At 35.7% G+C, this 12,854-nt stretch overlaps 1 protein-coding gene across 1 annotated transcript; it reads left to right on the plus strand.

Moving 5' to 3' along the window:
• Positions 1 to 11,373: 11,373 nt before the first annotated feature.
• Positions 11,374 to 12,258, plus strand: LOC137824912 (uncharacterized). Its single transcript, XM_068630591.1, has one exon. The coding sequence runs from the start codon at positions 11,374 to 11,376 to the stop codon at positions 12,256 to 12,258; it is 885 nt and encodes a 294-aa protein (XP_068486692.1).
• The last annotated feature ends 596 nt before the right edge of the window (positions 12,259 to 12,854 follow it).

Here is a 12,854-nt window from a genome sequence, read left to right on the forward strand (position 1 = left end):
GAATTTTCAAAATTGTGGCTCCAAAATTTTTAGCCCCTTCCACTATAAATAAGTGGGTAGATTACATGAAAAGTTAGATCAATATACATGAGTTATGCTACTGAATTTGCTAGCCAAACTCTCTTTGTCTCCTGTCTCTAGAGTAGACACCTTACTTGATCTCACTTTCATTTTCTCCAAGTGATTAGGCCTAGCCTATCACGACAACTTCTTATTGTCCTCCATAATCCATTGCTTCCCCCAATCTCTTCATTAGGTCCAGAACCAAGCCAATCCATGGTGGTTTCAAGCTATCACGAAATATCATCATTGCCTGTTGTAAGTGATAATGAAATGGAATATGCTACTGAATTTGCTAGTCAAACTCTCTTTGTCTCCTGTCTCTAGGGTAGACACCTTACTTAATGTCACTCTCATTTTCTCCAAGTGATTAGGCCTAACCTATCACGACAACTTCTTTTAATCCTCCATACTCCATTACTTCCGCCATTCGCTCCATTAGGTCCAGAACCAAGCCAACCCATGGTGGTTTCAAGCTATCACGAAATACAATCATTGCCTGTTGTAAGTGATAATGAAATGGAGGATGGTATTTGATAAGTGTCAAATTTTCATAAAATTCATATCAAATTAAGCATGCATAATAAATTAATTGCATGAAAAAAACATCATAAAACATGTATTTTCCCTTAAAATGTGTTCAACTCAAAATAAAGGATGAAAAGAAGAGATTGATGGAAACTTGTAGAAAAAAAGATGAAAACAACAAAAAAACACAAAGGACCTAAGAATTGACAGTTAAGCTCAGTGCATGAAGAAAGGGTAAGCGGATTGACTCTAAAGAGCATAGGTGGAAGAACTTAAAAAATGTTGAGTGCCAAGGAATGCGTGGAGCGGATTAAAGCCAGGGGAGTATCAAATTTATAGAGTTATAGGGTTGAATGAATCCAAAAGGGTGAGAGAAAAGAGTCCTTCATGATGAAGAAAATCGAATTCACTTGGAGAGGCTTGAAGCTGACTTAAGCCAAAAATATTTCTTTATTGTTAAGGAAAACTTCATATTAGCTGGGATTTTGCTTGGAGCGAATCCAAATACAAATATTTCTTCATGCTTAAGAAAGAATTTCGTTGGTTTAGCTTGAAGTGAATCTCTACAAACTTAAAAAAGCCTTGGATCTGCTGAAGCACAAAAAAGGGCTTAAAGCCAAAAAGGTTCCTCACTAAGCGAATGTTGAATCTGATGGAGCTCCTCACTAAAATCTATAAATAGAAAGGTCCTGATACTTCATAAAGCAGACTAAAACAGAGGCAAATAACAAGATAGAAAACTAGAGCCTAAGCTAGCACACAACTTATTGGGATCCATGTTTGTTGTGCTTAGCAACTCATTTGTGAGCTTCACTGTAAGATTTATCATGAGTTTCTAAACTTATATTGTTGGGATTGGAGAGCAATGAAATGTCTTTTGATTTATTCTTATTTATGAATGATTATTTTTAAGATTTAATCTTTTATTTTTTATAATGCTTAGTGCTTGATGGTGAGGAACAACCATGTATGCCTATGGAAGTTGAATGAAGTTGAGAGACACTTTAATTTATCTAAACTCTTTCGAATCAACCAAGTATGTCAATTTCTGGGAACAAAATTGAGTACTTGGCTTGAACGGTTCCATCTTAATGTAGAAATAAGCTATTGTAATTCAAGAAATTGACTATGATAGTTTGTTGTTCTAGATAATCATGATCAAGGGATTGACTTTGTTTGACCATAAGGAACATTGAACTTGAATAAAAATAGCATTTATAAGTAACAATAAAAAAATATATTTACAAAGTTACTTGAATTCGAACACTTGTGTTGAAATTGTTAACCTTATCCTGTTTTTGTACCATGTTTCAATCTTACTAAATAGTATTAGAATTATTATATTTAATTGATATCACCGATGCAACCAACCTTTACTATATTTTCACTTCACTTTGAAATATATTACTACTTTGGTAATCTTTAGTTCATGTGGATACGCCAATTCCCTTATCAATTGTACTACAGTTGATTCATTTCGCTTGTCGAGAATAGATTTAATAAATCATCCCAACAATATTGATAGCTTATTGCATGACACATAATCACATATTGATTTAATGATAAAATATTTATGAAAATGCATTAATTTTAATGTTCTTTTAGTTGCATAAATGATTCATGGAGTTTATCCAGAAAAAAAAAACACTTTTTAAAGTACTACACATTGAAGGATTGCCTCAAACATCATCCATTATATCCATTTTTGAAGTTTATTTCAAGCAATGAAATATGGGAACACTAGTAGTATCAAGCTAAGATTATTGTAGGACTTATTACTTTAAAGTTACATTATTTAAAGTTACCTTGATTGTTATATTCTCTTATTATAATGTAGAGCATTAGTGAGAAAAATGTTGCAAATAGAGAAATGAAAAAGTACATTCATTGTATGGGACCAATCAATTTTTCTAGAATTCATCTTAGATTGGTAATATATTTCTAAAATGTCTTCATATTTTAAATATAATACAAAAAAATCCTAATTATTTTTTAGTCGTTTTTTACCCAAGTTTAAATGTTTATTACAACTCGTCAACGTCAAGAAGGCTAAAGAGCAAAAGAAATGGATGAAGAAACACATAATGATATTGTAAGTTTACCATTGCTTATGATGTACATATAATTTTTTCCTTTTAATCATTGAAATTGATTTTGTATTATTAGACTAACCTTCAAGGTTTCATTGAAAACTCTAGTGAGTCTGCAGAACAAGCATTTCAACACTATTTGGAAAAGAAAATCCTAGGAGAGTACGTTGTTATGGAAAGACTATGAAACCATCAACATTTTAAAAAAATGAAGAGATTGTTGCTATAAAAAAATAACATGCAAATCAAATTAATGGCATGGCAAAGAAAACTGAGGATCTATAGGTAATGGTAAAATTTGTGGTAAAGCAAAAAAATATAGATTTAGATGAGGAAGATATAAATAATATGATGACACGTGTTTTAGGTAAAGAAAGTAGTGTAGCAAAACTACATTTATCTGCATCAACCCATGATCCTTATTATGAGTATGTATATATGGTTGAAAATTGTTTAGTGGGCTTGAGAAATGTTTTCAACTTACACCTAAAATTGCTTTGTCTTGTATTGTTGAAGGAGTGGGTATATGATACAAACCAACTCAACAAACAGATGATCAAGGAAACCATATACACCTCACACCTAGGTCAGTCATCTTAAAATACAAGACAAAACCCCACCAAATCTCAAAAGAGCATCAACAAAAGAAGAAGCTGACATGGACAAGAATATCAACTATTCTTTCTTTTTTGATCTTTTTACAAAGACAAGTTTATGTAAATAAATTGGGCTCACTTTGGGGTTCAAGTAGAAGAATAAGCTAGATAAGGGTGTACTTAGTATAATTTGGGCTTGTGCCAAACCCAAATACACCCATGTACCACCCCATTTACACTCATGTAACCCTACCTTTTAGAATCCCTCTATTTGGTGCGGCATTGCCTAGGTTAACCAAGTTTCTAGTGTTAGAATGTATGGCTTTAAACTAGAGGGGGACTGAATGGTTTAAAGAGGCTTTTCGCAAACTTTTTAGTATAGAATGAATTCCTTTGAGAAAACTTGATTTAGAATTCAGTTTGCCAAAAACACAAAGCAATTTAGCACATCACCATAAAAACAATCGGTTGTTTCGCAGAAACAATTGGTTGTTTATACCAGTTAACAATATAAACTGAAATTAAAGAGTTCAAGGGATAGAGAGATTGCACACACAGTTTATACTGGTTCACTCTTAAACCAAGAGCTACATCCAGTCTTCCCAGAAACCACTGGGGGAATCCACTAAGCAATCAAACCTAGATTACTTACAAACACCACCAAAGAAGTGACCTTGATCCCCTCAAGACACACACTTCCTTTGGCTCAGCACATACACCACCAAGAATGTTGATCTTGACAACCTCAAGAGCACACAACACTTCTCAGCCTTACACGACAGAGTTTACACAAAGTACAGAAGGATTACACTTGTTACAGAATGATTTGAAATCAACACAAGATGAAAATCCTATTCCACTATCTCTTGATCAAAGCAATCTCAAAGCAATCTTTCAACTCTTGAAAACCAAAAACAGTGAAAAACTCAAATCTATTTTTCTATGATTAAATCTTAGTTGTTTGTTACAAAAGCTTAACAAACTATTTATTGCTTTCAAAGACTAGTAAAAGCATTTAAAATTGGAGCGCATTCAGTTATAAAATCATTTAAAGCTCAGTCAAAGCACAAAACAGTTTTTTGTTATGGTCCCAAAATAAACAATCGGTTGAATGCTCGAATCAATCGGTTGTTTTGGTTTGACAGCAAGTCAACCATCAAAAACAGTTTTCAACCTTTCTCAAAACACCTAAGTATAAAACAATCGGTTGTTTCGACAAAACAACAGGTTGTTTTTCACTTAGTTTGAAAAAAACTTTCAATTAAAAAGGTTTGGGAATGCTTAAGCTTTGGATTCAATCAAGAGTGGATTAACATAAATAATCTACCCCAGGTCCTATTCTAATACACCTCAGCAACAGCAAGCACATCCAGCCTTCCATCAAACTCAAAGGATTTGGATTCTTCAAAGCTTGAACACACTTGATTCAACATCTAGGGCCTTCTTTGCCTTGGCCGCCCACTCCTCTCACTCTTGCCCACCAAGGCACCCTCTCCTATAAATAGGGTGTCTTGCCTCTTGTATTTGGACCTTGAATTATGAATAAAAAATAAACTTTGTCAAAGTGTTTAGTAAGTCTTGAGTGCTCTCTTATTTTGGTCTTATCTTGAATGTAGTACATTTCAAGTGGCGGCTCTTCACCATTCATCTTGGATTCTCCGACACCTCCAAGTGGCGTGACGACCATCTTCATCCTCCATAAAGCTCTTTCTATTTTCCTTATTCCATTGTGCCATTGTTTCCATTCCATGTATGTTGTTTTAATGCTCTTTTCCACTCGGTCATCATCTTGCCAATTCTATCTTATATTATATTAATTTTCGCCATTCATCATCTTCACCATATTATTGTGTTTTCTCTTTTGCTCTCTGGAAGAGAACCTTCACACTTACTACTACTTAGTTAAGTTCGTTTCCAGTGACAATCTTCTTTGAGCTTATCACCACACCAACCCCTTCCTTCGTAGAGCCGTGTATTGTAATCCGAACCTGCCCGGAGCGAGTCTCCCATAGAGGCAAGTGAAGTTGGTGAGCCGTATGATGGGCAACTATCTCCTGCGGTTCGGAGAGTGGCTAATCCAAAAATTATAAACAAAAGTGCAACCACTAAAATGTGCAATCCTAAAATCAACTCACATCATGTGGTATCAGAGCATGGTTTTAATTGTGTTTATCTTTTCTGGGTTGATTTTCTACTTTAAAATTCCAACACATTTCAATTATGTCTTTATCTTCCAGCAATTTCAATTCCGCTTTACAATTCAACACCTTTCAATTCATTCTTCAAATTCCTTGTCATTTATAACTCCACTTTTTATTCATTAAGCGCTTTAAATTATGCTTTTAAATTAATTTTGTGATTTTCTTTCCTTACCTATTTTTCTTGAGTCTTTTATTCTTAGTGTTCTAGGAGTCTTACATCCATTCTACTTATTTTAACTTTAATTGTGAAGAACTAAAACAATTATACTTTGTTTAAGTGGTAGTTCATTTATTTCCAAATAAAGAATTCAAATCATCATATAAATTGAATCCCAACCATTTTAAAAAATTGAAAGTGAATTAAAAATATGCATGCCAAGAATGTGGACATTTTGAATCCATAAAAACAAAACAAAGACAAAAACAATTTGAGTGCAATTCACATTTCAAGTTCAAAGTGCTATAAGAAGATTCTTTTTGTGTGGAAAATTGTTTTCAAAATTGTGGAATTTAATCCTTCTTCCTTTTACAATTTCTAAGAAAATTAAAATTTAATAGTTAAGAATTTAAGTAAGTATCTTTGAGTCTTAAAGGTGCTTTTCTTGTTTGTCTAGTTTAAGTTTTGTCATCATCTTAATTCCATTTTTGTTTAGCTTTCTTTCTTTCAACTTTTCTTGTTTATCTAATTTTCTTTAAGTTTTGTTGGAGTCCTTGAATGAGTAAGTGATAAGAGTTTTGACCTCTTTCACTTGAAGTCTTGCCCCCAAGTGTGGACCCTCTTTGAAAATTAACAATATTAAAGGAAAAGAAAGAATAGGGTAAATCTCTTATGTATATTGAACACATAGGGTTATGTTTATATAGGAAAAAGAAACATATGGGCTAAGCCCATTACATAAATATGAGATATCTAACAATATCTATAATATCTCATAATATCAAATAATATCTAATTATATCTAATAATATCTAACACTCCCCCTCAAGCTGGTGCATATAGATCATATGTACCCAGCTTGTTATAAATGTAATCAATCCTAGGTCCTCGTAAGGGTTTAGTAAAAATATCTGCTAATTGATTATTTGAATTAACAAACTCAGTCTTGATATCTCCTGATATAATCTTTTCTCGAATGAAATGACAATCAATCTCAATATGTTTTGTCCTTTCATGAAAAATTGGATTTGAGCTAATATGAAGAGCAGCCTGATTATCACATATCAGTGTCATTTGAGTAACCTCTCCAAATTGCAATTCTTTAAGTAACTGTTTAAGCCAAATAAGCTCACAAGTAGCCGAGGCCATAGCTCTATATTCTGCTTCTGCACTAGATCTTGCCACAACACTTTGTTTCTTGCTCTTCCAAGAGATCAAGTTATCACCAATGGAGACACAATAACTAGAAGCTGACCTTCTATCAGATGGAGATCCTGCCCAATCAGCATCTGAATAACAAACGACTTTAGTATGGTTATTATGACCATATAACAAACCTTTTCCAGGAGAGCCTTTAATGTACTTCACTATACGAATGACTGCATTCCAATGATCTTCACATGGAGAATTAAGAAATTGACTCACCACACTGACTGCAAAGGAAATATCAGGACGAGTAACAGTGAGATAGTTCAATCTTCCAACTAATCTCCTGTACTTCTCAGGATCTGAAAGAGGCTCCCCCTGATTGGGTAGAAGCTTGACGTTGGGATCCATGGGAGTATCAACAGATTTCGAATTCATCAACCCAATTTCCTCCAAAATATCTAATGCGTATTTTCTTTGAGAGATAACAATACCAATATTGGATTGTGCTACCTCAATCCCCAAGAAATATCTGAGTTTGCCAAGATCTTTGGTCTGAAAGTGTTGACAAAGGTGTTGTTTTACTTGTGAGATGCCATGGTGATCACTGCCTGTAAGAACAATGTCATCAACATATACTACAAGATAGATACACCCAGCACTCGAGTGACGATAAAAAACTGAATGATCGCCTTCACTGCGAGTCATACCAAATTGTTGAACAACATTGCTAAATTTTCCAAACCAAGCCCTAGGAGACTGCTTGAGACCATATAAGGATTTGCGAAGACGACATACCAATCCAGAAGACTCCCCTTGAGCAACAAAACCGGGAGGTTGCTCCATATAAATTTCTTCCTGCAAATCCCCATTAAGAAAAGCATTTTTAACATCCAGTTGATAAAGAGGCCATTGTTGAAGAGCAGCCATAGCTATGAATAAGCGAATAGAGGCCATCTTTGCTACTGGAGAAAAAGTATCACCATAGTCTAAACCAAAAATTTGGGTATAACCCTTAGCCACAAGACGAGCTTTGAGACGATCAATAGTACCATCAGGACCAACTTTGATAGCAAAAATCCACCTGCAACCAACAACAGATTTCCTAGATGGTAAAGGAACAAGTTCCCAAGTTCCATTATTCTGAAGCGCATTCATTTCATCAAGCATGGCCTGACGCCAAGCAGGATGGGCTAAGGCATCACCTACAGATTTTGGAATGGATACAGAAGAAATAGACGAAAGGCAGGTATAAAAAGGTTGAGATAGTCTATGGTAACTCAAAGCAGTATAATGTGGAGAGGGATTACGAGTAGAACGTATACCTTTACGGATAGCAATAGGAAGATCAGGTTCAACAGTCGGAGGTTCAACTATAGGAGCCGGAGGGGGATGAGGTGTTGGCACCCGAATAGAGTCTGCTGATGGACGATGAGACGGTTGACGACGACTATACACCTGAAGAGTTGGCGGCGGTGGTGAATTGTTAGGTGCACTAGGCACAACAAGAGGAATATTAACTTGATTAGATGAAGAAATTGAAGGAGAAGGACAAGACTTAAAGTAAAGGGAAGATTCACTGAAGGTGACATCTGCTGAAATAAAATAACGGTTTAAAGACGGTGAGAAACATTTATATCCTTTTTGTGATCTAGTGAACCCTAAAAAGACACATTTGTGTGACTTAGGAGATAATTTATCAAGACCAGGACTAAAATTATGAACAAAAATGTGGACCCAAAAAACTTTGGGAGGTAAAGAGTGGAGAGGGTCATGTGGAAATAAAATAGAATGAGGAATTTTGTTATCTAAAACTGAAGATGGCATGCGATTAATGAGATAACATGCACTAAGAACAGCATCACCCCAAAAACGCTGAGGAACATCACCATGGATTAAAATAGTACGAGTTGTTTCAACAAGATGTCTATTCTTGCGCTCAGCTACCCCATTTTGTTGAGGTGTATAAGCACATGAAGTTTGATGAAGAATACCATGAGAAGCCAAAAAATTTTTAAAAGAATGAGAAAGATACTCGCGTCCATTATCACTGCGCAAAATTCGGATGGAAATTCCAAATTGATTTTTAATTTCATTGTAAAATATTTGAAATATAGAAAACAACTCAGAACGGTTTTTCATTAAAAATACCCAAGTACATCTTGAATAATCATCAATAAAAGTAACAAAATACTGAAATCCTAAATTAGACTTAATACGACTTGGTCCCCAAATGTCAGAGTGAACTAAGGCAAAAGGAGACGAAGCACGTTGTGAGACACTAAGAGGAAAAGAACTACGAATGTGTTTCCCTAACTGACACGACTCACACGATAAAGTAGACACATTAGACAAACTTGGAACAAGCTGTTGCATCTTGGCAAGACTAGGATGACCCAACCGAGCATGAATGAGAGATGGAGAATCCACAATTGCGCCAACATGTGCAGAGATCTGTAGTTGATAAAGTCCATGAGACTCACATCCGGTGCCAATCATCCGTCCCGAACTCCGGTCCTGTAAAGTAACAGAATCTTTGGTAAAAGAGATAACACAGTCAAGGGAACGAGTGAGACGACTAATGGATAATAAGTTAAATGGAGACCCAAGGACATAAAGAACATTATCAATAGATAAAGATGAAAAAAGATTAATAGTACCAACACCATGTGATGGTACCCTATATCCATTGGCCATGGTAACTGAAGGTAAATAACCCGTAGTAGATAGGGAAGAGAAAAAAGATTTATTACCAGTAATGTGATCAGTGGCACCTGAATCTAGAACCCAAGGGCCATGGGAAGTGGAGTGAGTGAGGCCAACAAAAGATGTACCTGAATGTGCAACAGAAGCCGTGGAACTAGGGTTCTGACGATCCTCATACCATTTAAGAAATTCATTGAAAATAGCAGGCTGGCTTGGGGTATCAATTGAAGTATGGTCCATGGTAGAAGGTTGCACAGGGGCAATTTGAGCAACCGCAACAGATCTAGGAGGACGACCATGTAAGGCATAACATCTGTCAATTTTGTGGCCAAGTTTGCCACAATGGTCACACTTGTGACGCCCTTTGCCCGGCTTGTGAGGGCGAGTACGATCATTATGCTGAGATACTAAAGCAGAAGAGTCATCAACATGAGACGTTATATCAGCGGTGTGTTTACCTGGCACGCGCAAAAGGGTAGAACAAGTGGAAGTAAAATTGGGCACAATAGGAGATCCCAAAATTTGATCACGAACGTGAGAATAATCATCAGGAAGACCATGTAAACCCAATAACATGAAGAACTTGGATCTTTGTTCTAGTTCTTGAGAAGGAGTAGAGGCAGGAGGTAATAACTCATTAAAATCATGAAGAAGAGCATGAAGTTTACCTAGATATTCTGCCATTGTACCATCAAGATGTTTGGGAGCAACAATTGTGAGAAGATTTTGACACACACCATAAAGACGTTGAGTATCATTGGTGTACAATAATTTTGCTTGTTCCCAAACTTCTGAACATGTTTCATAGGTACGAAAAATTTGTTTTAAAGATGAGTGAATGGTCGATTTGATAACAATGCATAATTGAGCATCAATTTTCGACCAACGAACAACCTCATTTTCAGCAAGAGTAGGATGAGTAAGATGATCAACATAACCTTGACTCTTAAGCCATAATTTAATATCTGATGCCCAAATGTCATAATTGGTTCCATCCAATTTGTCAATGGAAAGATGAACATTGACGTAATTAGTATAAATAGATGAATCCGGCATAATGATTGAAGAAGAAGCCATAGTGGCAGCGGAAGCGGAAGAAGCCATAAAAGATAAGGACAAATCCAGTCACCGGTTAATTGGCGGGAGCAACAAAGATGAAGGCTCCGACAGCGATTCCGGCGGTGTCTCCGGCGAAGGTCCGGCGAAGGTCCGGCGAAGTTCCGGCGAAGGTCCGACGAAGGTCCGGCGAAGGTCCGGAGGCGGGTACGACGAGACAGTGGGGGTGGTGGCTGGAAAATTCCAGTGAATAGTGGATTCACCAATAAAAATTGAACCCTAAACCCTAAACTCTAACCTTATGCTCTAGATACCATATTAAAGGAAAAGAAAGAATAGGGTAAATCCCTTGTGTATATTGAACACATAGGGTTATGTTTATATAGGAAAAAGAAACATATGGGCTAAGCCCATTACATAAATATGAGATATCTAACAATATCTATAATATCTCATAATATCAAATAATATCTAATTATATCTAATAATATCTAACAAACAAAAAAAACCTTTCTTGAGTGAATTTAACATTTTTCCATCATTTACTAAATAGCCTAGTGATCCACATGAGTGAGTGCATTATTTGTTGTTCAAACTAATATTTTGTCTTGTTGTGCACAATTATGCATCACTTATCTTCAGGGGAATCTTCCAAACCATCCTCTCCTCAAATGGCACACCTTTTGGTGGAACTTGAGGAGACCAAAAGGAGCTTGGTGCAAGAGGAAGAAGACATAAGGGAACTAGTTGAAAGGATGCAAAGGCTAGAGGATAGATAAGAGAGACAAAACCGAGAACAGAGATGGGAGTCTAGAAAAGCCACTAGACATTACATGGAGTATGGAAGCCAAGAAGAAGATGATTGGAGAATTCAAAATTTTGAAGCTAGGCACCATCATCACCAACATCAACAACCAAAGAAGACCATGCCTTTCATTAAATTACCTAGTTTTAATGGGGATAATGACCCAAACATTTACCTGGGATGGGAAACTAAAGTAGAACAAATGTTTAATGTGTATGAGGTCAAAGAGGACCAAAAGATTGAGTTAGCTTCCCTAGAATTTGAGGATTATGTCATGCGATGGTGGCATCAACTTGTAATGGAAATTGGGCTAAACAAGAGGTTAACCATGGTCTCTTGGAACGATTTTAAGTTATGCATGCGCGCGCAGTTTGTTCCTCCTCATTATAGGAATGAACTCTTGTTGAAACTCCAACGACTTCATCAAGGACCTAGAAGTATGGATGAATATTTCAAAGATTTAGAAGTTACTTTGATTAAAATCAATATGCATGAAAGTGAAGAGTCAAAGATAGTTAGATTTGTGAGTGGATTAAGAAGAGAAATTCAAAATGTTGTAGAACTTTATGAGTATACATCTTTGAAAAAATTGGTTCACCTAGCCGTCAAGGTTGAATCACAACTTTTACGGAAAACCTCTTTCAAACATACTCATAATGATGGATTTTACAACTCATCTTGGAAGGATAAAAATAAATTTCACAATCAGGATATTCCTTCCAATTCTTCTAAAGAATCCACCCCACAAACTTCTAAAGAAAACTCTTCCCCTTCTAGAACTAAATCGCCAACCAAAACCTCAAATAAAAAATGTTTCAAATATTTAGGTTTTGGTCATATCACAACAAATTGCCCTAACAAAAGAACCATGATGGTAAAAGGGGTGATAGTAGTAAGTGATCATAGTGATTAATCTTCTAAGTCTACCTCCCTTACCCCTTCCAAAACCCCTAGTGAAGATGAATGTGAGATACCTTGTGAATGTGGCTTATTGGTGGTAAGGTGAATGTTGGGTATTATTCAAAAAAACTTTTAATGAAACTCGAAGAGAAAATATTTTTCACACTTGATGTCTTATCAACAAGTTATGTTCCATGATCATAGGTGGAGGTAGTTGTGCTAATGTGGCAAGTACAAGAGTAGTGGAGAAGCTTGGATTACCCACTATCTCTCATACAAAGCCCTATAAACTATAATGGCTTAGTGAAAAGGGGGAAATTATGGTTAATAAACAAGTCCTCATAACTTTTTCTATAGGAAAATATAAAGATGAAGTTTTATGTAATGTTAACACATATTCTATTGGGAAGGCCTTAGCAATATGATAGAAAAATTTTACATGATGGCCATACCAATAAGATTTCTTTCTACTTCCAAGGGCATAAGATTATATTAAAACCCCTCTCTCCCAAAGAACTTAACGAGGACCAATTAGAAATGAAAACCAAAGAAGAAAATGAAAAGGATGAAGAAACAAAAGACAAAATGGGTTTCATCATCTCACCTCAC

This window comes from Phaseolus vulgaris, chromosome 8, assembly GCF_000499845.2.
Source record: "Phaseolus vulgaris cultivar G19833 chromosome 8, P. vulgaris v2.0, whole genome shotgun sequence".
Lineage (NCBI taxonomy): Eukaryota > Viridiplantae > Streptophyta > Magnoliopsida > Fabales > Fabaceae > Phaseolus > Phaseolus vulgaris.